The 27,356-nt window shown below is 34.8% G+C and overlaps 5 protein-coding genes across 7 annotated transcripts in view; 2 read left to right on the plus strand and 3 right to left on the minus strand.

The window, feature by feature from the left end:
- On the minus strand, positions 1-10,207 carry LOC120633158 (peptidyl-prolyl cis-trans isomerase FKBP8). Its single transcript, XM_039903286.1, has 8 exons — positions 10,025-10,207; positions 9,699-9,893; positions 8,538-8,684; positions 6,402-6,664; positions 3,469-3,715; positions 2,572-2,850; positions 2,168-2,278; positions 1-1,586 (listed from the first exon to the last, which is right to left on the minus strand). The coding sequence occupies exons 2-7, from the start codon at positions 9,891-9,893 to the stop codon at positions 2,192-2,194; spliced, it is 1,218 nt and encodes a 405-aa protein (XP_039759220.1). The 5' UTR covers positions 10,025-10,207; the 3' UTR covers positions 1-1,586; positions 2,168-2,191.
- Positions 10,208-10,384: 177 nt separating this feature from the next.
- LOC120633035 (cyclin-dependent-like kinase 5) lies at positions 10,385-12,886 on the plus strand. 2 transcript variants are annotated; one of them, XM_039903076.1, is made up of 3 exons: positions 10,385-10,713; positions 11,008-11,085; positions 11,871-12,886. In XM_039903076.1, the coding sequence occupies exons 1-3, from the start codon at positions 10,428-10,430 to the stop codon at positions 12,107-12,109; spliced, it is 603 nt and encodes a 200-aa protein (XP_039759010.1). In that variant the 5' UTR covers positions 10,385-10,427; the 3' UTR covers positions 12,110-12,886. The 2 variants fall into 2 exon arrangements, with proteins under 2 accessions (XP_039759010.1, XP_039759009.1); XM_039903075.1 differs by having other exon boundaries at positions 10,385-11,085; positions 11,871-12,885.
- Positions 12,887-13,352: 466 nt separating this feature from the next.
- On the minus strand, positions 13,353-15,725 carry LOC120633036 (DNA replication complex GINS protein PSF3). The gene is made up of 3 exons (XM_039903077.1): positions 15,386-15,725; positions 15,042-15,310; positions 13,353-14,105 (listed from the first exon to the last, which is right to left on the minus strand). Exons 1-3 carry the CDS (start codon positions 15,468-15,470, stop codon positions 13,881-13,883), a joined length of 579 nt encoding a protein of 192 aa, XP_039759011.1. The 5' UTR covers positions 15,471-15,725; the 3' UTR covers positions 13,353-13,880.
- A 182-nt stretch (positions 15,726-15,907) lies between these two features.
- LOC120633034 (X-ray repair cross-complementing protein 5) lies at positions 15,908-17,885 on the minus strand. The gene has a single exon (XM_039903073.1). The coding sequence runs from the start codon at positions 17,731-17,733 to the stop codon at positions 15,952-15,954; it is 1,782 nt and encodes a 593-aa protein (XP_039759007.1). The 5' UTR covers positions 17,734-17,885; the 3' UTR covers positions 15,908-15,951.
- A 2,253-nt stretch (positions 17,886-20,138) lies between these two features.
- LOC120633080 (guanine nucleotide-binding protein G(o) subunit alpha) overlaps positions 20,139-27,356 on the plus strand; it is a 70,929-nt gene continuing 63,711 nt past the window's right edge. Inside the window, exon 1 of one of the 2 annotated variants that reach the window (XM_039903175.1) lies at positions 20,139-20,264. In XM_039903175.1, the coding sequence (XP_039759109.1) occupies positions 20,147-20,264 (118 nt within the window). In that variant the 5' untranslated portion in view covers positions 20,139-20,146. Of the gene's footprint in view, positions 20,265-22,243; positions 22,717-27,356 lie in introns of those variants that run through there. The other variant, XM_039903174.1, reaches the window with a different exon arrangement.

The raw sequence follows: 27,356 nt of genomic DNA on the forward strand, positions 1-27,356 counted from the left end.
AATTATTCCTTGGCATCCCTAAAAGTCTCAATAATCGGGTTACGCCCTTATTTTATACAGTATTATTATCTCGCAACCCTTAGACATTCCCTAAATATGCAGCCCAAAAACAATTTAAACGAATCGTTCCAAAACATTCAAATAGTTGACCAGCATTCAATTAAATTATATTATTATGACATAATTGTTTAACAAAATAGTTTTAATATTTATATAATATATAATATTTAAACTCTAAACCATTCAATATTTCCAAATACAATGGTACCTACGTTCTGTTTCTATTAATCTAACCTACAAACCCTTTTATACAATAAAAAAATAGATACAAATATTAGCTACTCTCGTAGAAGTGTAACGGAAGTTATATAAATACATATAATTACAAAATTTACTACGTCATAATATGTGAACGACTTGCAGCATTCTAAATTGACTTGATTTTTAGAAACATTTTCTGCAACGCAATTTTTTATCAATAATCAGTATTGATAACAATTCGCGAATCGTTTCTCTCTATCTATTGTATTTTTATCTGAATCCCTGGTAGATTTCCTTATTACGACAAGCTTTTCATACCCGTTTGTATTATATACAACTTTATTATCTTTGTCTGCTGCACTGACAGTAAAATTGGGTAGCCAAAAGTGCGATATGTTAACAAAAGATTATTATGTTAAATTTCCAAATAACACGTTCAACTCGATCAGCAGAAATCTACATCACCTGTCAGCGTTGATCGATTGTCAACTTTGACAGCTATTTTAGCTTAATCTTTCAGAAGGCGAGTGTTACAAAACTTTTTAAACTGTTATTCGGTAATAACTAGCTAAAATTCACACAGCTTCAGATTTCTGTTGGTGTACTCCTAGTAATTCCGTTTTATTTATCCACATACAAATTACACAGGAAACTAGCAAAGTCACTTTTTTCGCTGCCTATCGCTTAAATATATGACGATGCGAAATAAAAAAAGAAATGCAATTTTCTAGTCTGATCGACTTGAGAACGCATAAAATTCGATATATAAAAATAAATGTTTGCAATGTTTTTTATACTTTTACTTTTTCATCGATGTTTACCGACTCATCATCCTTTGTAAGGTAGATTGTCACTGTACTCTCAATAAAAGATTTGCACGGCCCCAATCGCAGTAATTTTCAAGTATCAAAACTATATTACGTCAAAGCAAAATGATCCTAATAATACTCTTATTAGAGTCGAAAATTCTGTTCTTTAACAAACGTTCTTCCAAGAGCGCTGGCTGTAGACGAATTTGAGCTTTTACACAAGGTTATACGTTTCATTTTAAACTGTTGCGATACTCAATAACTAGTGTACGAGCGTATCAATTAACCGATATCAAGCTAAGGACAGGTTATCATGATCGGTATTAAGCAATACATTGACCGATAACTGAGAACTTGATATCGGTTTATTATTAAAGGCCAACGATTGCGTGCATCCAAATCTTATACGGATACTAATAAACTTGTTTAACCTAGGCAATATTTATTTGTTCTAACGTGATTGTTAGATTTATCTTGACCCGCTATGCACCTCAACCGTTTTTTTACTCACTGGACCTGTAAAAAAACATTTACTGTAATAGGACGAACGTGTAAATTGGGTAGCCAAAAGTGCGATTAGTTAACAAAAGATTATTTTGTTAAATTGCCAAACAACACAACTCGATTAGTAGAAATCGAACTGTAATAACAATGTACAGCGTCACATGCAAAATTAAAATCATGTGACACATGTATTTTTCTTAGGTACGCGTCTCGTAGGTTAGTACTATGCGCGTGTCACTTTTAGGGTTGTCATAAATACATAAATCCCATAACACATACTTAAGCATGGGCTTACGCAGGGGGTGGGCAGTGTAAGCTTATAGCAAAGTCCTATCCGATCTCCCGAATCGGCTTCTACGCGACCACGTCTTTGTCGGTAATGTGGTAGCTAGCCACAACCAAAGCCTCTCACTAGACCAGATCAGAGAAAATTCAGAAGTTATAAATTCCCAAGTTCCTCCTGCCGAGGATCGATCGATCGATCGTTTGGGACCACCCACTTAGAACCACAGAGCTGCACCGCTGCGCCAGAACATTACAAACTTCATGATTATTAAAAAAAAAAAAAAAAAAAAAAAAAAGAAGCAAATTACTTTATATCGTAGTGGATGGAAGCATCATTGTGACTGCATCTTGTACCGGTACACCAGCACTGAAGCGACGCCGACGAGGAGGCTCAGAAGGAAAGAGCCCCATACAAACATCTAAAAGGAAAAAAGTTTTAATATATATATTGTAGTCGTATTTGCGGTTATAGTCTAGTGATAGTCTGCGGCTTCATGGGTGGTCATTAAAACCTGCATGCCTGATAGTTCTACATAATGTTCGCAAAGGTTTGTTGAGTCCATCGATCCGCAATGGGCCAGCGTGGTGGCCTGAACAACTTCTCACTGTGGGGGGGAGACCCGTGCTTTGTGGGCCGGTAATGTGTCGATATTATGATTTTATACTATAAAAAGCGAGTGCAACCGCGGGGCAACAACTAGTTCATTCATACCTTGGCTCTGGACGGTTTCTTATCTGGAGACGGTTTTGATTGGTCACTAGTTCCCAGCATCCTCTTGGCAAGTCTTCGTTCAACGGATCGATCCCTTGTAGCTTTTTGCTCGCATTTGGAAAGTTCTTTTCGGACTCCGACGTCGTCGGGGGCTGCGCTGGCGGCCGCGCGGGCAGCTTCTAGGGCTTCGGCGTTACGCCCCATGGCGGTTAGGATGCGCGATTTGCGGTACAGTGCTTTAGCGTTATCGGGCTGGCAGGTTAGAACTCGCGTAACGGCCTGCGAATTATGAATGTATGCAAGTATGAATTAATGATTATATTCTTTTATATACTCCCATCCCGAAGCTAAGATGGTGATGGGCCGGGAATATCGTAAGAGGACAGGATATATTGAGCAGGACATTAATGTACTCGCAATCGAGAAACACTACTCTAAAGTGGAGTGGGTTCCGATGCTTCAATATTAATCGTGTATACGGTTTTTGTATGTTCTTACTTCTATGGTATTCATGTGTATTTTTCATAAAAATATTCATTAGCGATCATGGTACCCATAACACAACCTAAGCTTACTTTGGGGCTAGATGGCGATGTGTGTATTGTCGTAGTATAATACATATATATTAGGGTGGCGCAAAAAACAAGACTATTTTTTTTTTAGTCTCACGTGATAAAATATCAGTTTTCGATGTTTTGATGAGCTGTCTCCAAAGGACATCTCAAGAATTGCTTTGCTAAGAATTTTTTGTTTAATTCAAAAATCTTAAAATTAGTTTTTTTTTTTGAGCTGTCCCCTCATTTTTTTTTACGTGAGACTAAAAAAAATAGTCGTTATTTTGCACCAACCTAATATATATTATAAATATAAATATATATATTTTTTAATTTAAATTACCTGCAAAGCGGCGTCATAAGCGCCTGCCTTCAACTGCGCAGCGGCCATGTTGTTGTGAACTCGCAAGCGCTCTTGTAACAGCGCGTGCAAGGCGTCAGTGGTGTGAACCATCTCCCCGTTGGGAGTGGGGTCGGTAATGCCCCCTTCACTTTCGTCGAGCACGTCAAGGGCTCGTCGGTACAACTGCACCGCTAACTGAGCTTCGCCACGGCCGTACCACCAGTTGCCGCGACACCGACGACGTATCCTATAGTTCAGACAACAATTTTTTTTTTAATCCACTAATAGTTCGCCCTTGACTGCAATCTCACCTGGTGTGATGCGGTCTAAGTTGCTAGCGGGCTAACTTTTTAGGGACTATGGTAGTCATATAATCTAATCGGGTTTTAACGCGACATTGCACCACTAAATCGCTTAGCGGCACGTCTTTGTCGGTAGGGGGTCACTAGCCACGGCCAAAGCCTCCGACCAGACCAGACCAGAGAAAATTCAGAAATTACAAATTCCCAAATTGCCCCTACCGCGGATCGATATATCATATCGCTAGTTCCGCCAGGGAGGTTGTCAAAAATCAAAGTCAGGTATCATCAACATTGGTATTTTTTAGTACCTAGTAGAGTTTTTGTAAAGCGCTGATAGAATAGTGGATAAGGCTTCGGCTTTCCTCTCTTGGATACAGAGTTCGAGCCCAAGCACTACTTGACCCAAAAACGCACATAACTCCGAAAATTCGGAGTTATGTGCGTTTTTAATTAGCTTTTAGAAAAAAATTTGTTAATTTTTTTGTCAAATTAAGTTTACACGCCGCTTTGTCAATGCTATGTGCACTTTTCATTGTCGTGCATATCAGTCCGTGTTTTTGTGTGTGTGCTATGTTTAAAAAACGTGTAATATGCATGTTGTGTTGTTTAATAAATAAATAAATAATTTAAGCAGTTTAAATACTTATCACTTGCATTAAACGATGAAGGAAAACTTCGTGAGGAAACCTGCATGCCTGAGTTCTCCATAATGTTCTCAACGGCGTGTGAAGTCTACCAATCCGCACTTGGCCAGCGTGGTAGAGTCCGGGATAAACCCTTCCCATTATAAGGGGGGACACTACAAGGGTAAGATGGGAACTACAAGGTAAGGACAGTTTAAGTGTTGAAGACCTAGGAAACCTCTCTATAGGGGATATCCTGAGGTTCACAAAAGAGACTGCTAGATTTCAGGGGGGGATGCTGCCGGGACACCAGTAAACCTGTGTCTGAACATGGGGAATAGGGTGGAATAGTCCTTACAGAGGTCCGATCACCCGTCTGGCGTCCCCTCTATAAATAATAAAAGGGGGGGGGGGGGGGGGGGCACGAGTTTTACTCTGTTTACAGCCGATGGTCATTCAACTACCATCAGGTGGGCCTACCATCTGTTTGTTATTTTAATAAAATAAATAAATATACTATGACAATACACACATCGCCATCTATCCCCAAAGTAAGCGTAGCTTGTGTTATGGTTACTAAGATGACTGAAGAATATTTTTATGAATATAATACACATAAATACTTCTAATATACAGAGAAACACCCAGACACTGAAAAACATTCATGTTCATCACACAATCATTTTTCTAGTTGTGGGCAGGGTCGCTGCCCACAGCGCCAACCGGCTGTCCGTTCAATGTCAGTTCAATAATAAGTTAAAAAGAAATAATTTAAAGAACCGAAACAGGGACGAAGTCGCCGGCAGCAGCTACATCTTTAAAAACTTCGATTTTCAATAATTGAACGAAAATTCCCTGTTCTATGCTTAAAGTTACTATAATGTAACAGTAAATAATAATAATATTATTATGCAAGGAAGTAGATAAAATATACAACCTTGAATCAAATGTATGTCAAACCAAATAAAAATTCAATGCTACTTCTTTAACCTACTTAATGCCCAATCGCGCTTATATTTTGACGAAATTATATATGTTGTGATTTAACTTGTGTATGTAGGGAGATTCTAGATTAAACTCAAAGTAAAAAAATAAATTTACGTGTATAATTCGACGTCCACCAATCTGTACTGGGCCAGCGTGGTGGACTACGGCCTAAACCACTTCTCATTGTAGGATATACGTAATGGTTTTATGTGATGATGAAAGGTCGATCACGCCTATATTCTGACGAACTATATACCGCAGTTCATGAACTTGCCTATGTAGTGATATCCTAGTGGCTTTGGCATCAGCATTATCAACACCTATGCCTTGGTTGAGCATGCTAAGCCAACAGTCCCAGTTATATTATCACTAACATGACGCAATAATAATAGGTAAAGCTGTGTAATTTCCAAAGAGTTACATTTTTTCCAATATTTAAACAAATGAACCCAACAAAATATATATATACATTCAGTCGCAATTTCGCATTTATAGTATTTATTGACGGCCGATTGACGTGGTGGGCAGCGATCCTGCTTCCGAGTCCAAGGCCGTCGTTTCGATTCCAACAATTGAAAAATGTTTGTGAACATGAAAGTTTATCGGTGTCTATGTGTTTATCTGTGTATTATAAGTATTTATGTATATTATTCATAAAAATATTCACCAGTCAATTTAGTATCTGGCGATATGTGTACAATCGTAGTATATTTATTTATTTACACTACGTCACTACGTCAGACCATGTCGCTGCCGGTCCGCAAAAACCTTTGGTCCTACTGAAAATCAGCGTTGTAGCCTTGGCATTTACTGCCATGGTGCTGCGGCACAGAGCTGAGTAGGTGACCAGTTGACCACAACGAAGCAACATACGCCAAAATTTTTTTTTTTTTCTTTTTCTCTGTCCTCTTGTAGTATGTTCTAATTTATTTATTGTGGTTAATACATATTTATTATTATTATTATTTATTTTTGTTTATGTTGTCTGAGAGACTATAATATAGATTATAGCCAGTCTTACCCGATTTCCATTCTTTCAGCGATAGGCAAAGTATCATGGTCGGGTTCCTCGGTCCAATCGTGCAACTCCAGACGTGCTTCAAGCCACGTGTCGCGATCTATAGTTGCTCCTTCATACTTAGGTCCATCGACTTCGCCAACCAAGCCGAGGCTCTCGCCTGGTTTTAGGCCAATATCTCCATAGGCGAACCTAGGTGCTATTTGTAACCGGCACGCTTCACCTTTGTACATAAGTGTTAAAGCTAAGTCCAATCCTTGGAGTACCTGAAATTATTTAATATTATCATTTAACCAGACATAGTTTATATAGACATCTGCATGGTAAGTAATAAATACTTTTCAACCATTAATAATATAACAACCAATAATAGACATTATCTTTATCATAGTAGAGTGAATAGGCTTTTTGCGTGCTCCAACCTAGACCTCATCATTGCTTTCTAACGGGCATGATTGTCGTCAAACGCTGGCCTATCGTTAATAAAAAAAAAAAAAAAAAAAATATTTTCAACATTGAAAATAGTTAATTATAATAATCTCTTGCAAAGCCATTCAAGCAAAGCCATAGATACAATTAAAATACAATATCGAATTCAAATTAAAAATGCAATATAAATTGACTAGAATGGCATGTCAAATTATAAAAAAAATTATGCATGTAAATATGTATTATGTATATTATTATCTAGTTTTGTAACATTGCATTTTACAGTCGAGGCGGTATTAGGGGCATGAGCTAAAAGCACTAAGGGTGCCGAAAGTGTAACAAGTAATGTACCTAACGCGTTTTATACGATGATTTTCCTCACTTGCGAAGAAAATAGGGGATAAACCACTCCACTGTATTAAATCTTTTTAGGCAGCTCTCTAGATTTTGGGCGAAACAGGTTTTTCATTCGCGATTAGTGCCTCGATTATTATTACCAGCGGAGTAAAATCCAATATAATTGCTCTACTTTCCAATTTAAATTGGACTTTTAAAATTATTAACAATAGACCCAAATTCAAAAATATTAACAAAATATTAATCAAGGAAAATGGCGCGATAACTTTGTTTCGCGCGCTAAGGTAAACCGACATACAGCCAGCATCGTTCGCTACTATAATCAAAATATAATAAACGGAATATTTTCGTATCTTATTGTACATACAAAAAGGTTTAAGATGTAACTAGTTACGAATTCTGAATAATTTGATAAAATTAAACATTCATTTATCATAATTGAGAAGGTAAAAATATTTGTTCATTTGTAAATGCTAAATATTTGTTATTTTAACCTAAAACCTCTTTGATGTTAAAAAAACCAATCTGTATTACCCTGCTAAATTAAAAGTGGTCCATTTTCATGCACATAAGTTGCTTTAAGGTGCAAACTAAACTTTAAATAAACCAAGCATGTCTAATATCTTGGTTTAGGAGCCTTGTATCAATGAGGTTCTTTAGATGCTGATAAATATTATTGTCATCTTATCATTACCATATTTACCAATTCACTAGCATGTACAATTTTTTTATGTAACATACATTTGTACTCATCATAAGTGCCATCTATGGGCTTATTTTAATAAAGAAATATTTTTCTTTGGACTCTACAAGGCTACACTATTAATATGTGATACTGTATAGAAGCAGGCGTTACTTTGCGGAAATCCATGATATATTATAAAAATTAAGCTTAATTTGCTATACTCCGCGAAAAGCAGGAGAATCTGTGTGGTGTAATTTATAATTTCTTCAATCCTTATACTCCACACCACACAGATCCTCGGCAATACACCCTCTACGCACGTTTCGCTCCGAAATCGGAGCATCATCAGGAGATGTTGACTTTACAATGAATAATTGTTAAGTGAAAAATTCGAAAAATTCGAATTTTGGAGTATAAGGATTGAAGAAATTATAAATTACACCACACAGATTCTCCTGCTTTTCGCGGAGTATAGCAAATTAAGCTTAATTTTGATAATATGTGATACCTTAATATCTAACACAGTGGTTTGATATTTGAAACTTGGATTTTTTCTATTCTATTTAAAGTATTAATAACATATTATCTCATTGAATTAACATTATTTCTAAGGTTGTAAATATTATTTAAATAAATAATATCACTTTGTTAGAAAAATTCATACTCACTTCATTGTCTCCCAAGTAAATTTTGACATGATCCCTTTTCTCAACAATGTTTTGGGTGCCATCTCGCAATTTAAGTTCATAGCTGATCCTGCATATATCACTTCTCTGAGGTCTCGACCCGTTCGATTCATCCCCTGATTTAATGAACTATAACAAAATAATTACACATGGTCAACCCACAGAAATAAGTGCTGTTAAAAACTATATACATAAAAATAAAAGGTAGAAATGAATATGTAAATATACTTAATATGTTTAATTTATTTTGAGACATTTACAGGGTTTATTGAAAAGGGTTACTACCTTTACTATGGGAAAAAACATTGTTTATTTTTCAAACTTTCACTGGAAACATCATCCTCCCATCTCAATAATGGGTAACCTCTTTTTTTTTCTAGTCATTTTTCTTTTTCACTCATGAATCCCATATTTTTATGGTTACCAATTAAACTTTTTTCTTTTATTGTTTAATAGTATATTCCCAATAAGATACTTATAAGAAAATTTTAAATTGCTTTCAAATTAAGTTATTAGGGCAACAGAACTATACCACTATCAGGGAACATTATTTATATATGACAGGCTATTTATTCAGCACACAGCTCAGCAAAGTTTTCTACTGGCTTCCTTCACAATACCATTAGGTATTTGAAGCTGAACACTTATTATTACTGAATGAAAAATAGCCCAAGCTATTTCTGGATAAAATAGCTTCCTACCAATGAAAGAATTGTAAAAATTACATTTTAAGCAAACAAATAAACCAATCTTTTCACAATGCTATATTACTATAGCAGACATTAATATTAAAATAAAAGTCTTATAAATAAATACATGTAGAAAAGGGAAAGGGCTCTAATTTTTGTGCATTCTTTTAAGTTGGTGGTTTAAAAGGAGGAAATAAATAATAATTTAATGTTTTAGGCAATGTAGCAGGCATTTGAATTGAAGCCTAAAGATCATATTATATATGTATATTACTTCCTATTAAAGGTTTCTTTGTAAATAATTACTAACTTTATATGACAAAAAAATATCTCTAATAAATTGTTTTATAGTTCATATAATAACAAAACTAGGAAAACCAAAAAATTTTAGGATTTTATAGAAATCAAACTACATTTATATTGTAAATTTTCCATTGGACAGAAATAAGGTTACCTTTTTCAGTAACGCCCCTGAACCTAACATGTCCTGCCACTCATCAGCTGGTTTATCATGTTCTCCGTGGGTCTTTTCTGCCGCAGCCGCTTCAGCAAGTTTAGCTTCTTCAATCTCATGGGCAGCTGCCGAAGCCAAGTCCTCAAACGAACTGCTCTCAGACTTATCGACCAAAGTACGTCCCCCTTCACTCATCTGCAAAAGCAAACAACTCGTGATCTGCCCTCGTAACTTTACTACGTAACGAACCAGTTTTACATTTCACTGCTCCAGAACTAAGTCACTATTTACGCACATAAAATTCACTATATAATTCGAACACTTACCTTTTCTATGTTCTAATATCACAGATGTATTGCTTTATACTTCGTTTCAAAATATAAACAAATTAACACATGACATATACAATAATGGAATTGTTTTAGTAATGTATGGTCTTATGTGTGGTACTGTGATGACAATTCAACTTTCTGAATTGGATTTTTTTATTTGTTGATATGAATGTTGAATGAAATTTTACCAAAAATAAAGTTTTTTTTTTATGCACAGAATATAATATGCATAAGGCTAAATGTGTAAGACTTTATTACCATAGACAGACATTCTGTACTAGTTCTGTACGAACAAGACAAATACAGTTGACTTATTGACATTGACATTTAATTTTGATAAACAGTGGTTTCAGGTTTGCCTTTTTGAAATTTTTTAATTAATTAAAGGGACTAAACTATGCAGAAATATGAAAAACTGGAGAAAATTGGGGAAGGAACTTATGGTACAGTTTTTAAAGCAAAAAACAAAGAAACTCACGAAATTGTGGCACTTAAACGTGTAAGATTGGACGACGATGATGAAGGAGTTCCATCTTCCGCATTACGTGAAATATGCCTTCTCAAGGAATTAAAACATAAAAATATCGTTCGTTTGTACGATGTGTTGCACAGTGAGAAAAAGTTGACATTAGTTTTTGAACATTGTGATCAAGATTTGAAAAAATATTTCGATAGCCTTAACGGTGAGATCGATTTGGATGTGGTAAAATCATTTATGTACCAACTTTTAAGAGGTCTCGCGTTCTGTCATAGTCATAACGTACTTCATCGCGATTTGAAGCCGCAAAATTTGTTAATAAATAAAAATGGCGAGCTAAAATTGGCTGACTTTGGTCTAGCTAGAGCATTTGGTATTCCTGTCAAATGTTACTCTGCAGAGGTTGTTACACTCTGGTACAGGCCTCCTGACGTATTATTTGGGGCTAAACTTTATACTACGAGTATTGACATGTGGTCTGCTGGTTGTATATTTGCAGAGTTGGCAAATTCTGGAAGGCCATTATTTCCTGGATCCGATGTTGATGACCAGCTTAAAAGGATTTTCAAGTTGCTTGGTAAGTTAAATACAAATTCAATAATACTTTTGTATCTAATTGATTCTTTCCCACCGTAATAAGTGAAATTAAGAAAGAACATTGTTAATATTTTACCTGGTCTAGATTAATAATCTTTTGGTTTATGGTTTGTAATGCAGGGCCTGTTTTAGTGTTCCTTGTATAAATCTGTCTATATTTGTTTATTAATCTGAAAGAGAAAGATTACAAAGAGATATTTTAAAGAGGGAAACCATTTACCTTTAAAATATCTCTTTGACATGGTTAAATTGCCATTTGTCTTATTAAAAGTACTCTGCCTTATATAATTTTTTTCAAATGCTAAATTATTTTATATTATTATTTAATAATGCTAAAGTTAACAAGGTTTAAGTTCTTTCATTTGAAAAAATATGATATGTTAACATTCTGTCTTTTACACACATTTCTTCATACACATTGTTGTCAAAATAGTAAGAAATAATAATCCTTATTATAATATTATAATTACATAACCAGGTTTAAAATTTATATTGTATTGGTATCGGTGATAGCCCAGTGTATCGGTCAAATCACAGCATGCACCTCTAACTTTTCTAAGTTATGTTTGTTTTAAGTGATTAAAAAAATATCACTTAATTTATTCGTAACAGAAAACATGCAATAATGTTCTCTAAGGTTCGTGGATCAAATCACACTGTACCAGCGTGATGGACTACAGCCTGAACACTTTCTCAATATGGCAGGAGAACCATGTCCTGTGGGCTGGTAATGGGTTGATATGATGATGATGATTGTATTTACAGGAACACCAAATGAAGACACCTGGCCAGGTGTAACACAGTTGCCGGACTACAAACCCCTACCAGTATACCAACCTAGCTTAGGACTAGCTCAAGTTGTTCCAAGATTACCAGCTAGAGGAAGAGACCTATTATCCCGTCTTCTCACTTGCAACCCAGCTTTAAGAATGCCTGCTGATGACGCAATGGCCCATGCTTACTTCCATGACTTGAACCCATCTGTCAAGAATGACAGATGTTAACAGTTAATACACCCTTACCGGTGTACCTCAGAACTATTATTTAGTGATAAGAATAAAGACATTGACGAGGTACAACAGTGTTGTGAAGAAGAGACCTAAGTGTTTCTAAGGATATTTATTTTATATACTGACATTTGCTCAGACTTATAAGATATGAAGCATCTCTCAAATTCCAATAATGGTGCCAATTCTGTTGTACACAAATCTCTAAGCTAAACAGAATTGGCTGACTACAGTTAGGGCTGTCCTTTTCCACATAATATAAAATTTGTACACCAATCTGTCAGTTTTCAGTAATGTGTGCCCTATACATAGGGCAGTTTTGCTATCGTTGCAAGTTCTATTTAATAAGAAGAGTCTGTGGTACAAATGGGTTTGGGTATGTTGTTTCTATGTTATAAGTCTGTGTACCACCTAGATTACTTCAACTCAAAACCAGTACTTATAAAATGCTATTGGATAATAAGATTGTGTGGTCAAAACTTGTAAGACTAAGACTGCTTATGTATTAAGCAAGGTTAACATGACACAGTATTTTTGCCTACTTATATTTATTTTGTTTGCTGTTTTAATCATATCAATTATATTTTATTGTTTGTTTTATTAATTTTTACAGTAATGTTATTGCTAGTTACTAGGTATAGGTAGTTCATATCATAAATAAATATGGAATTAATTTCTTTTATTAATCAGTAACCTTTATTAACATTTAGTCTAGTCAACAAGCAGTACATAATAAAAACATAATTTTAAGAGCAGTATCTCTAATACTGCTCTTAAAATTATGTTTTTTGTACCATTTTCAATTTGTCGACTAGACTAATTAAATTGAAAATATTAGAGCTGTTTTATTAAAACTCCTTAGTACTGTACAAATTAAATTAGTTGCTAGCTTAGATATGTAACTGCAAGTAAGCAGCAAATTTACATTATTAAGTCTGAATTTTCACCAATATGTCAGTTCTATTTGAACAGCCAAAGTATTGACTGTTATTAAGATTAACAATATACTGCCACACTTTTCATTATCATAATAAGTATATGAAAAAATGTATTTACAACTGGCTAGTTTTTCGTTATTTATAGAAATTAATTCAATATGAATAAGGATAAATCATAGCTTGCTCTGAATTATATGATCTCAAGAATTTGCTAAGAAAGTTACTCTAAGTTTTGAATCCAACTGGATTTATAGTAAATTACTTGTAGTAATTGTATAAAATTTATAGTTAAAACTCAATAAATGTTTTAATAAATATCTCTTGTTTTTAATGCATTTAATTATAAAATAAACAACTGCAATTACATGATAAACAACATCACTTTGCATATTATAGCATAGGCATTATTTACTATTTCTGCTATTGTAGTCATTTATTTACCATGTTTGTTGTGGTGGAATCGGAATGTTTGCTTAGTAAGGTAATTGGAATCAAATTGCCAAAATTTTGTTTATTTTAAACAACATTTTGGCAAATATGTAAAGGAAATAAAACTATTCTTATTCATTTTTCCTAAGTAAATAATCCTCAGACAAATTGAAATAACATCTCCAATTACACCACTTATACTTACTTCTTATTATTTATTATGAATATTTTATATTGTATTGATTAGTTTATGTTGCCTTTCCTTTATGTAGTATCAGTTCACAAGACATTTAGAAGGTTTAGGATTTTTACTAAATTCGATTGAAGCTCAGTGTAGATTATTATTACTCTAGAACCTTATATTAACCATATAATTTTAATTTCAACACATTGATTTACATTTAAAGCATTTCCATTTCAGCTCTCTTCCGTTTTCTATGGTTAGCAACCATATTTGCTGTTGTTATTGGACAATCGCCTCTCTTGAGCCAACCTGATAAAGCTGCCTCAGTGATTACAGCTGCAGCTGTTCGATCCCTTTCACTGGCTGATAAAGGTTGAAATGAACTAATGGAGTCTGTTGAAACACTTGCAGACAGAATCATGCGAAATCTTTGTCGAAATGTCTGAAATTTATAATTGTTCTTATATAATATCTGTATGTTAATTAATCATATAAGGCATTAGAGCATTACAATCAAGGTGGTAGGTAAATCTCAAACTTTCACAGAAACAGGCAGTGTGTGAGACAACTTTCATAAATATAACATGCAGGCAAGGCATTTAAAACTTCCCACTCTTGCCTTAGCTACCTTTTGAGCTGCACCGCTGCTGAGATCTGGTCCACAAAAGGTGAATTTAGAACACACCAGCATTGGCCATACAGACAAACAATTGATTTTTGTAATAGCTATGTGCATTAAAACTAGTTACCCCAACCAGTGCCTCCTTTATTTCCACACAGTGCTTTCAATAACTACACAGACTATCACTACTATTATTAGTAGTAATAGAACAGAATCTGTACTGTTCTATAATTACGAGTAATAAACATCTCAGTTTATTGCATATGCTTTGATATCCAATAAAATTTATTCAGCACAGTGCAATATACTTCACAATTAGATTTAAAAAAATATATTTTTGTTTAGCCTTAGTTAACGGTGACATAGATTTGGATGTTGTAAAATTGTTTATGTAATAGCAATAAACTATATCAATTTAAATTATAATTAAGCTAAACTCTAGGAAAAACTGTTATTGGCCTCATTAACTATTCCTCCTCATTGACAGCCGATTGGCACAGTGGGCAGCCACCCTGCTTTCTGAGTCCAAGGCTGTGGGTTTGATTCCCACAACAGGACAATATTTGTGTGATGAACATGAATGTTTTTCAGTGTCTGGGTGTCTATCTATTATAAGAATGTATATTATTCATAAAAATTATTCATCATTTATCTTAGTACCCAGAAGACAAGCTACACTTACTTTGGGACTAGATGGCGATGTGTGTATTGTCGTAGTATATTTATTACTAAAAAGAACCAATAGTAAATCCTTACATTGACAAGGGTTGTGGCAACCTCCCCTTTAATATCATGCTTTGCTATATAACATCCGAGTTCGTAAAAATGTTGGCCCAATTTATGCATATCAACAGTACAGGCGTCAGCGTTTAGTATCTCTCTATAGGTTTCTTTATAAATTTTTGGTAAATCCACCCCCACTAAAGGTGGTCTACGAGTATACAAGGATTCAGCAAGCCACAGTGGTATTTCGACATTTGTGCCAGCTTTAAGATCATCATCTGCTGCTGAAGGATCCAAGAAACCTTAGAAATAAAATTATATTGTTATTAATAGGAATATAACCTAAAAACAATGTTGTTGCGTAAATCAAAACTCACCCATTTTTGGTAAGTCGTGTAAGAATTTGCATGGTACTTTTTCATTAGTTACCAAAATATCCGATATTGATAAGTAATTAGCCATGGTGTGAATTAAAAATAGTTAATTGTGTACTTGTTATTTGTTTTGAAACTTATTTTGGAGTTTGGCAGTTGGTTGACACTTGACTGCAGCATATAACAGTTTTAATAAATGAGAATACAAACACTACTATGGTACGTCACACGAACTATTTGTATTTTGCTAGGTAGTCATTTTGTATTATTGTCGGGCTGGGTAAGTTCAATGTCCATGCAAAATACAAAGTATTTTTCATCGGAGGAATTCCGGTAAACATGAAATTGTGTTTGTTGATTTCTTTCAGCAATGAATTGAGGTTTAGAGGTTACTTTATTCAAACAAAACATATATTTCAAATGAGTTTTTGTTAATTTGTCCTTATATGCAACAACCTTCATGTTTTTTTTTAGTAGGAAAGTGATTGTGAGTAATATTAGTAGAACTTAAATAAAACCTAGTGATTAACTTTCTTATTTTATTATTTACATTTATTCGCTTTTTATTGTTAATTTAAACTGCAATGTTCATAAACTAAATCAACAAGTTCTTTTTTTCTATATCCTGTTAAGCCAGGAAGACCTTTGATGTCTTTGAAATGTAATATCTGTTTTAATTGTGGAACTGAGTAATCATTTACTTTCTTATTCTTTAGTCTAAGATTCAAGAGGTCTTCATCAATATTGTCTACTTTTTGTTTCTTTCCACTACTTGAAGACAGCTTATCTGATGGTCTTTTTAAAGCTATTTCACTAAATGGTCCAAATAACTCTTCAAATAAATCATCTCTAATATTTTCAAATCTCTCAGGATTTGCTATGGTTGTATCATTAAATGGTTCGCAATCTTCTTCATCTAAAGCATTTGCTTCTATGGCCCTATATTTAGACTGTAACTTAGGATCTTCAAACATATCTGGTTTATATTCTATCTTCAACTCATTTAGAATATCTTTCATCAATGTTTTGTGTGCATCTTCTATACACACCACTGAATTTTCTTCGTTATCGTCATCATCATTTAGGTTCAGGTCCCTTACACTTTCAACGAAAGGAAAGTGAATGATATCAAAACCAACGTCTATATCTAAATTAAGTGGCCTCACAGAGGGACACAGTGCAACAACAATTGGTTTTGAATTCACTCTTGTACAAATAATACAAATAGCAACCATTTCCATATCTGTGCAAGCCTTATGCAAAGCTTTGAATGCAACAATTGAACCTTCTATAGATTTTTCATGAGGAAATAAGAAATATCCCATTTTCAAATACCATTTTTCTTTACAAATTACTCTGGCCGGTTTGAAACCCAGTAATTTCATCATTGGTGGACCAAAAGGATTCTTTATAGCCTTCATTTCTTCATCTGTAAATTCTATTCTTTCACCTCCAAATTCCTGGTAATACAGTAATTCAGATTTGATCAGAGGAACTTCTTTAGGTTGACTATTTTCATCATCAGTACTCTCAACCCTAACTTTCATAGTTTTTGTTACACTAGTAACTACAGCATTGCTTTCTCTATCTAAATAAACATTCTTCTTATAGTTTTGACCAGGTCTTTTCAGTAAAGTATAAACACTGACACCAATATTGAAATCCTTGCAGATTTCAAAATTTAGTTTTGCCACAGCTAGATGTCGATGGGATTCTTGATGCATTAGTTTTTCAATCTCAGTCGAATTTCCAATCGGTTTTGGTACAACATAGTCCATCCCTCGGTTAGCTATTTTCAAAAACTTCTCATAGAATGGATCAATTGCATATTCATGATCGGATATATTTGTAATCTTTATATCTATGTTGGAATCAATTAAGTCACTAGCTCGGTTGAGTGTTGGTTTCTGATCCACAGCAACAGGTGCAATATCAAGCCGAGTTAGCATTATGATACTACGTGATGACAATTGCTTTTTGCAATTGGCGAACATTTTACTGGAATGCCACAAGACATCTGATAACTTGAACTCTTTAGCTTCAGTAAAAGATGTAGGAGTTAAGCTTTTGAGTTTCTTATAATCATATAAAGTAGGCACAGACAATGGGATTGTTTCCTTAACAGGCGTTACATCAAACTTAGAAGTAGAAGACTCTTCTGTCCCATACAAACATACTGCAATGTTGTGTGAGCTAGATGTTCTCATGTGTTGCTTTATCAAACGACATGTTGCTACATGTGCGGTTTCAAAGATATTGTGTTTGGAGTTTTCATAAACATTAATCAGAATAATAATACCCGGCACTCCTCTCCAGGACGGTTGAAAATCAATTTCGTCTTCAGAATCCATATTTCTTACACGTATTTTCTATTTAAACAGGTAATATTACACATCAATTTAGTGAAGACTACTTGCTTTATTTTGTGTGAGATATTTGTTTTTTTCAAAGTGACCAATCACCAAAGTGAATACGTCTTGTTATCAAAACCAAAGACTAAAGACATAATATGTCAGAAAAGATATTATATTTTCTTTGGTAAGAGACTCCAATAGGGATATTAAGCATCACATAATAAAATGGACTGGCTGTCCTTACAAGATGACAGCTGGGAATAAATCCATAAAACATTTTCAATCATGCAACACTGAATGATTCATGGCTGCCAATGAGTTTACGCGTCTAGTTAAGATGAACTCAGAAATTATAAAACACACATTTAATTTAAAGCAAATTTGTAACTGTGTTGGTATCCACCAAAATAATTTTTAGTTTTTCATTTTTGAGAACAAATCAAAACCTCTGTCTGAACGTAAAAATCACAGTTACAAATAACTGTGATTTTTACGTTCGCTGTGTTTTCTTTACAATGAATAGTTGTTAAGAACTATTCATTGGAATGTCAACATCTCCTGAGGATGCTCCGGTTTCGGAGCGAAACGTGCGTAGAAGGTACATTGCCGAAGGTTTGGTGTGGAGTATAAGGATTGAAGAAATTATAAATTACACCATCCAGATTCTCCTGCTTTTCGCGGACTATAGCAAATTAAGCTTAATTTTCAAAATACTTTTCGTTTACCATAAAATGAGGAAAATGGGAAAAGTTTGTGAGCTAGCAACATTCCGCGGGTGTGAAGTGGGACATGCTCGGGACGTTTTCTCTGTTTTTGGACACAATGCACTGCATGCAATAGTGGCTGAATGAAGATTCTGCATGTTCGTGTGAACCTCCTATTCCCATATATAAAGTCTTTAAACCTATTCCTCTAATAATTACTAAAAATGCAATTTAATTTACCATAAATGTTGTTACAATATTTTAAAAAATTTAATACTAAAGCACAATTATTCACAAGCTCAATGTTCAATATAGCTTTTTCTATAATATATTAAATTATGCTGATATGTTGTAATGATATAAAATATATGGCTTGAGTTAAACCATATAAAATTGTGATTTAATGAATGAAAACTCTAAAAAAGAACGAATAAATGAATTAATGAATACACTTTTATTGTACACCACATAAACATAACAAATTAAGAGTAAAAATTTAACAAAAGGTATACAATTTGGCGGCCTTATCGCTACATAGCGATCTCTTCCAGGCAACCAAAGGCGTAATATTATTAAATCAAAAAAGTTGAAAAGTGAACCAAAAAAAATAGTAACATAGGTATGAACACTAAGCACAATAGAACAAGATGGAGGGTACAATTAAATTTACTGTAAAATAACGAATTTTAGAATTAATTCTATGAAGTAGCTGTTTAATGAAATTTATTTAGGGGCTTTTGCAGCCCGTTTGTATATTTATAGAAGACAAGCTGCTTGTAAAAATCCGTCGGAACCGTTTGATTACAGGGTGAAAATTAGCCTACGATAAAAGTCAAGTTCCTTGATTGTTTTTTTTTTTAATTTTATTCTAATTCAAGTTATACCTTGACTGCAATCTTAACTGATGGTAAGTGAAGTTGAGTCTAAGATGGTAGCGGGCTAACCTGTTAGGGACTATGCCAGTTATATTTAAACCCCTAATCGGTATCTACGCGACATCGTACCGGAACGCTAAATCGCTTGAGGCCAGTCTTTGTCGGTAGGTTGGTAAATAACTACGGTTAAAGCGTTCGTTAGGGCGCAAAAGAAATACTAATAAACAAAGAATCACACTTTCGTATTTATTATATTAGTAAGAATTTATGATTGTACGGTTTTAGGAACTCTCTAAGATCTTTCAATCTATACGCATGATATAACGAGTACTACTGTACAGGTATAATTGCATTGAATTTTAATTTTTGGCTTCATAAAGATACCTGTATGTTCAGAGACTGGTATGCTTATTATTGGGTGTACTCATATTTATTGTTAACTAGTTGAGTCAAGCAATAAATGGCTAGTTCTGTTTGTAGTGGACAGGACAACCGTTCAACGAAGGGTGTAATTAGTGTATCAAGGGGCATCGGGTAGGCGGACGCACTTGCGCAGTGCAGCCGTCGGGTCGGGCGTGCGCGACCCGTCATTCGGTCGCGGGTCTACGTCGCGGTGACTCCGGTCTCAGACTCTTGTGACTCTGCGAAAGCGCAGCGGCAACCCGAGCCGTTCCTGACGTGGCGTCCGGCCGCGAGTCATTCGAACCAGTAGCACGCGTGCGCGACCGAGCGCGTGCGCGGCGCTCACTGCGCGCGACGACGAGCCGCGAGCATGCAAGGAGCACGGCGCTGCCGCGCGTAGCGAGCCAGGCCGTGCGCGCTATTGCCATCATGGGCTGCGCCTCCTCTGCCGAAGAGCGCGCTGCTCTCGCACGCAGCAAACAGATCGAGAAGAACCTCAAGGAGGATGGCATCCAGGCTGCCAAGGACATCAAGCTGCTGCTCCTTGGTAATGGGGCATCTACTATCTCTTTCTCGATCATGCGCGCGCACCTCTAGCGCCGGTCTTTATACTATCGACTGCTCGTTCAAGCTACTAAAAGCCGGCTTCCAGCTCATTTATGTTCCGAGCGGCTTGTTGCTTTGTGTTTTCTACAAATTTAAATTTTATTACAATCGGTTTTGAACCATGAAGGTCCGTATCATTGACCTTTATTAGGTGTTTGTACACTAACAAATTTACATTAAAACTAACTCGTGAATCCAGAAGAATCAGGCAAAGAATATTCATATATATAGATATATACTACAAACACTGACAAAAAGCCGGTTTTAGAATAATACCGAGAACATTTAGGTATTCAAACTTAAAAAGTAAACTTTCTTCTTTGTTATTATTATCTTAAGAACAACGAAACTATACCTAATTGTTGTTAATAACCTAATAAGAATAGATTTTAAATGAGAAAAAATTTAATATCTAGCACTTTGTACTCGTAAGTAAATCTAGTAAAGTAATAAAACGGTATTTTTTTTAAATATACCTACTATCTGCACTCGCAGAATACTACCTGTAACTTCTTTGGAGAACTGCCAAGTGCCCACTCACGGTAATTAGTTGAAGTGGTAACAAATACCAATATCCGATTAGTAGCAGTATTTTTATTGAAGTTTTAAATGAAATAGTAGTGTACAAATTTATTTCTTATCATACACCAAGAAAAAATGGAAATAATTCATGTCACCATCGTCTTGAGTAAACCACGTAGGTATAGTCTTCACAACATATACTCACTCGCAAACATGTTCAGACAAACTGCTCAGCCCTTGTTGTTCTGTTGTTTTGGATGGCCAATATAGCTCAACACCATCTTTTTGGTCGTCACAGGGAAGAGGAAACGACCGCAAATCTCACCAGGATTAAAGTCAGCAGGATCTCCTCTCCTACTATTACAAAAAATTCTAAACCCTGATTTATCAACGAAGTCTTTTTATGAAACAAATAAGCGTAGCCGGTTGCCAACGTAGTATGTTGATTATACAGTGGCTCTTCAACACTGCCAATAATTATTGAGACCGTTTAAAACAATAACGTAGTTTAAGTTTTATGAAATATGTGGCCACCGAATACGCCTATTTCCGTTGACGACGACTTGGGACTCAAAAATGTAGCCATTTATTAAAATCGGTTCAATAGGATTGGCAAAAAATAGTACATGATCCGAACTTAGGTCGAGGAACGCTTGGCAGATGTGAAACATGGAAAAGTTGAAGAAAAATAATACTTTATCACACATTAGATGTATAAAATTGACTAATATTTTATCAGACTATATGACTATAATACACATTATATTGTTGTTTTGATGTATTCGACAAAACTGTTTGCTTTAAACGGTTATAATACTGACTTCTGACCAGCCGTAATAGATATTTCAAATAAAAATATCAGTTAGCAGTTATTTAATTAAATCAATGGGTAGTTAATACAAAACTACAAAACGTAAAAAAATTGTATATGTAGTCCTAACGCCAAGAGGAATATTTGGTTTGAAATCGACAAACTATGAAATGTGGAGAGATCAAAACTGTTTGCAGATGTCAAAAGTTCAGCCTTAGTCCTGATTCTGTATGCATTGAAATATAGCTGCTTTCATTGTTCTTAGCAATTTTTACGTCATAATTTGTGATTAAAGCTGAGTACACAGGCAGAGTTAATGACCTACTATTAGCACAGTAAATTACTAACTATAATGCCGTATAGTAGAACCCAATTCTTAAACGTAATATTAGATACATTAGCTAATACTAAGTTTTATTTTTAATATTAAAATACCGATATTTAAAAGTTAGAACATGCTGTATATGGTTTATATTTTATATTTATTTTTGGTCTCTTTCGTGTGTGAATATGGCTTCACGCATGTGTGAGCGAGCCGGAACGAAGAGCGCCGAATACGCCCGAACGTCAGTCGAGCGGGGCGCGGTCGCCGTCAGTCGTCACGGAGTGGAGCTGGTGCTTGTCATCCGGCCGCCATTATCTCATACGATTTCATAAAATCAATTAAAGTTTTCGCTGTCATTACGCGTTCCAGTGTCGTGTGTATTACGGATTCGTGAAAGTTAAAAGGTTCTGATCTTTTGTACAAGTGTGTCGGTTTGGGCTGCAAGAGTGATCAGTGATACGGTTAGGTTACTGTGTTGGGTGGTATAGTAACGTCGTGTAGGGTGGCTCCGGTTAGGCCGGGGCGGCAGGACGCGACCGGAGCGTATGCAGAGGGAGCGGTGAGAACGCGCCCGGCTAGGGAGTCGGGGCGGTGAGGGCACAGGGACAGCTGCCGACATGGGGTGCACGCAGTCTGCCGAAGAGCGCGCAGCGGCTGCCCGAAGCCGAGCGATCGAGAGGAACTTGAAAGAGGATGGCATGCAGGCTTCCAAGGATATAAAGTTATTGCTGCTAGGTACGGTTTTGTCGTTCATAAACTTGGCGCGGCGAACGGCCGCACCCATGTATTGAATTCATTGTACGCACGTTACTGGCTCATTTGTGGTTTATAAAACATACCAATATATTCGCCGATTGCAAAAAAGAATAAATCGATAAACTTATATATACAATCGGGTCAGGAACACGCAGGAACTCTTAATTAGCTTTCTCTTTAGCTAATCAATATGCGCGTATGCATTATTATTGTTCCGTATAGAACGAAAGTGTTTAGCAAATACCTAATTACAAAATTGGCGATTAAAATTCTTGTACTACAAGTACAAGAGTTTTAATCGCACAATAATTTAAAAAAAAACACAATAGTATTTCTAAGGTTAATAGAGTACCTACAAAAATGATAAAAACTACTTAATCTAGGTATTTATTTTAGTATTTACACTTAATATGTTTTAGAAACAATTAAGATTAACTTATGAATAGTTTCATCATTTATTTGATTTCATTAGAAAATTCAAAACTTAAACCATTTAAAATTGTAATTAAAACTATATCCAAGCATAGAATCTTTGTTCTATTGTCTAATTCAAACTGCTTGATTTAAGGGTTATTGAAGTACAACTAATCATTCAATTGTAAGTATAGTATTTTTCATGAACAAAGTTCCTTAGGGATACAAATATAAGGATTAATATTTTCATGCAAATAAAATTATTGTATTTATGCACTTCTAAGTCTGATACATACACTAAAAGTTAATAATCAGATGGTTTAGATTAAAGATCAAATATCACTTATCACTAGATCATTTTGTGAGTCACTTGGATTTTGTAAAGAACTTAAGTATAGGCTACTATGAAAATAGAAAAAGAAATGTTTTTAGTACATCTTGCAGCTGTTTATCTTATGCCTATTTTTTCACAATTAGGTCTAAAGTCACAATACTACACACTATTGAATTGTTAAAATCCACTATGCTAAATTTTAAGGAAGTAAGAAAGGAGTTGAAAGGTTAATAAAAAGTTCTATTCGGCCAAAAAACAATAGTTACTGGTAATATATATATAAAAATACCTACTCAATTATAAACCTCTGCCATTTTTGGATGATAAAAATTTGATTATACTTCCTGGTTATTAAAATGATGCCATAAACTACATTTATTAACTTTCGCAATTGGTATATTGTTTGCAGAAGTGCTTACAATATGCTTAGTCATTCAATGCTAATTATTTTATGACTCACATTAGCTATGGAGTTTATTTTCCCCATGTGAATATGAATAAATTTTATTGATTCTTAAAATTTTACTGAACAAATTTGTCTCAGCCTAAGTGAAATATAATCACTTATTGTACACAACATAGAAAGAATAAAGAAAGCTAAAAAAAATGTGTAATACAAAAGATAATACTTAGGCAGACTTATTGCTACATAATGCCTTTCATTATGTAGCAATAAGTCTGCCTAAGTATTATCTGTATTAAGAAAATGCTGTCAGTAAACTCATAAGGCATTAACATGCCTGCATAACTGCAGGCATGATCTTCTTTGAGAAGCAGCTATCCAGGGCTCCTAAGTCCAAATGTCACTTAGACCATTACCACTCTATTGCTATTGCCGTTATCCATATTATAGTTTGCACTGACATATTAACATGAGACTGCAGATTAAAGTCTGTCACATTGACTGTTCAATCTATTATCTATCTGGAGTTTTAAGAACTACAACTCTGTTTACTGTTAGAATTAGCAATACTTCCTTTGCTGGGAGTTGTTTTGGGTCTTCAAGGTACACTATGTAAGATACAAGCATATTTAATCTTAGTACCAGTGAGTGGTATGCACTTTATAGAAGCACTGCCTACCTCATTTTAAATAAGTTGCATGGAAGGAGAATTTCTGGTTGGCCTGGGCTCAGTGGCATGCAAACAAGGTATGCACACAGGGTATGCAGATGATATAAAATAAAATCTCCAGTATGAGTTATTAAAAACTTAAGGATAGGCATTGTAAGCGTTATAAAAAGCCTAGCGTTAAGTTAAGTATTCATAACTTGTCCAGGAGATTTTCTTCATTTTATATCATCTTCATACCCTGTGCATACCCTCTATGCAGGCCGCTGAGTGCAAGTTATCAAAACTTTAGGGTAGGCTTTTTATAACTCTTACTTTACCTATCCTTATGTTTTTCTAACCTGTACTGGAGATTTTCTTCATTTTATATCATCTGCATACCCGGTGCATACCCTCTATGCACTGAGTGCAAGTTATCAAAACTTTAGGGTAGGCTTTTTATAACTCTTACTATGCCTATCCTTATGTTTTTCTAACCTGTACTGGAGATTTTCTTCATTTTATATCATCTGTATACCCTGTTCATACCCTCTATGCACTGAGTGCAAGTTATCAAAACTTTAGGGAAGGCTTTTTATAACTTGTACTATGCCTAACCTTATGTTTTTCTAACCTGTACTGGTGATTTTTTTAATTTCATATCATCTGCCTGTTTAGTGCATACCCTGTATGCAACCCACTGCCTGGGCTTAAACCCTGTGCAGGCCACTGTCTAGCACTATTACCAAACATTACACCTTAATTTCAATGATTAATTGGAACTCCATCATAGATGAAAGAGATAGATAGGATGTACAAATCTATAATTTTAATGTTCTTTATTAGGTTAGTTAATTGGGTTAAAATAAACTATGATTTGATTGCCAATATTAATGCAGGCGCTTATTCTTTATTTTAATCATCTTGACCAGTGCTTAGTTTACAAGTCTAAGTAAGCTTCTTATACCATCTACTACAGGGCACACGTCTCTTCCCACAATGAGAACGGGTTAAGCCATGCTTGCCCAGAGCAGATTGGTAGACTCCACAAACATACATACTTTCGAGAACATTATGGAGAACTCTGGCATGCAGGTTTCCTCACAATTTTTTCCAGATAGTTAGAGGTGGATCTCGGGATTCAACCTTTGCCCCATAAAAGTGAAGTCAAAGTCCTACCCACTGGGCTATCACCACTCCTTCTTATATTGCAAGGATATATTTTTAATATCACTGCTTAATTGATAGTGGTGTTGATCTCCAATTAGGTACTAATGGATTTAAAATACATTATTAATTAATAATGTACTCCCGTACTGTGTCATGACATGCAGTGATGGTTGATGCGGAAACAGTTTTAACCACCCCTCTCACAGGTGTCATGACACCTGCGAGAGGGAGGCGACTAAGGGAATAAAACGGAGAACATGAAGTGTGACTTCCCTGTGCTACTACAACCATCTACTGCAATTACCAATCCATCTGACTATGGGCAAACCAGCCTGGCCCTATGGCCTGCCTTTAGTCAAGCCAGTGGCGTGCACAGGGCCTTCGACCAGGGTATGCATAAAGCAGGAACATTGCATAAAATGAAAAATTTCCCCTCCAATACAAGTTATATAAAATAATTTGGGTATGCAGTGCTTTTGTGCATGTATGAAATGCACGCCACTGAGTCTAGCAGTGGACTATAATAGTCTATTTATGATGACAAAGAGATATATAATATATTGTTTACCAAGACTGCAGTTTTCAAATGGTGTGTTTTGCTAGTGATGACCATAATATTATTATAGCTTTGAAGTGATCATAGACTACTGTGCTTATGGGCTTAGAATAAAATGCTTATAAAAACACCTTCTCAAATAATGCATTTTGAAAAAAAGTTTTGATGAGTAAAACCTTAAACATTAATACATTATATTATATGTACAGCCATTTTTATAAGAGCTTTTAAATGGGAATAATTCCGTCATATATATGTTTTTTTTTGTATAACTAACCATTTACCAAGGAAGCTCTTAATAGTGATAACTTTTCCCATTTTAACATTTTTCATTAACATGAACCATCATGGATATTATAATAACCTCTAACAAATAATAGATATTTTTCAACTCGATTCAGTAGTTCCTGAGATGAGCATGTTCAACCAAACAAACTCTTCAGCTTTATAATATTAAAAAGTATAGATTCCTTATAAAACTTAATATATAAAAGTTTTGTTGTATTTTAAACAATTACACATAATATGTTCTATGAAACAATTCCTCAATATTCCCAATAGTTTGTAAGAATTGTAATTACCGATCTCTCTGGTGCAGTGGTGAGCGCCGTATTATTATAAGTGGGAGGAGCTGGTTTGATCCTAAGGTAGTGGCAATTTAGGAATTTATAATTTTTCGATTTTATCTATTCTGATCTGATCTATTGTGAGTCTTCGGTTGTGGCTAGTATCCACACTACCGACAAAGCCTTGGCTTCAAGCTACAATACCGAGTAGGAACTCTTAGACTGCATAATCAGTCATAACTCAACAGCTTATTGCAGTAAAGGGCTAAGTTGTAGGGGAATTAAAAGAATTTTCATTAATGGAATCCTTAATTGCGTTTACATTACGTCTTGTCGCTACCATATAGGTAGTAGCTCAATCTATTTTGTCCTTTCAATTAGTCTTGTTTGGACAATGATAATAACGCGAATAGAGGTCATATTTAACCTCGAACTATAATAAAGTTGCCTACATTAAATTAAATTCTGTAATATTTTAGGTAATCAAGAATCACTAATTAAGAAAAATTATCTAATTCATTTCAGTATGA

The sequence above is a fragment of the Pararge aegeria genome, chromosome 21 (assembly GCF_905163445.1).
Source record: "Pararge aegeria chromosome 21, ilParAegt1.1, whole genome shotgun sequence".
Classification (NCBI taxonomy): domain Eukaryota; kingdom Metazoa; phylum Arthropoda; class Insecta; order Lepidoptera; family Nymphalidae; genus Pararge; species Pararge aegeria.

Bases quoted from the DNA above. Each gene is read 5' to 3' on its own strand.
- LOC120633158 (XM_039903286.1), bottom strand. From the start codon at position 9,893: ATGAGTGAAGGGGGACGTACTTTGGTCGATAAGTCTGAGAGCAGTTCG. The intron at 6,665-8,537 runs GTGAGTATGAAT...AAATAATTTCAG, and splicing joins TTTACTTGGGAGACAATGAA to GTACTCCAAGGATTGGACTT. The intron at 3,716-6,401 runs GTAAGACTGGCT...TCTGAACTATAG, and splicing joins GCTGAAAGAATGGAAATCGG to GATACGTCGTCGGTGTCGCG.
- LOC120633034 (XM_039903073.1), bottom strand. From the start codon at position 17,733: ATGGATTCTGAAGACGAAATTGATTTTCAACCGTCCTGGAGAGGAGTG.
- LOC120633035 (XM_039903075.1), top strand. From the start codon at position 10,428: ATGCAGAAATATGAAAAACTGGAGAAAATTGGGGAAGGAACTTATGGT. The intron at 11,086-11,870 runs GTAAGTTAAATA...TTGTATTTACAG, and splicing joins AAGGATTTTCAAGTTGCTTG to GAACACCAAATGAAGACACC.
- LOC120633036 (XM_039903077.1), bottom strand. From the start codon at position 15,470: ATGGCTAATTACTTATCAATATCGGATATTTTGGTAACTAATGAAAAA. The intron at 15,311-15,385 runs GTGAGTTTTGAT...TTTATTTCTAAG, and splicing joins ACACGACTTACCAAAAATGG to GTTTCTTGGATCCTTCAGCA. The intron at 14,106-15,041 runs GTAAGGATTTAC...TATAAATTTCAG, and splicing joins TTGCCACAACCCTTGTCAAT to ACATTTCGACAAAGATTTCG.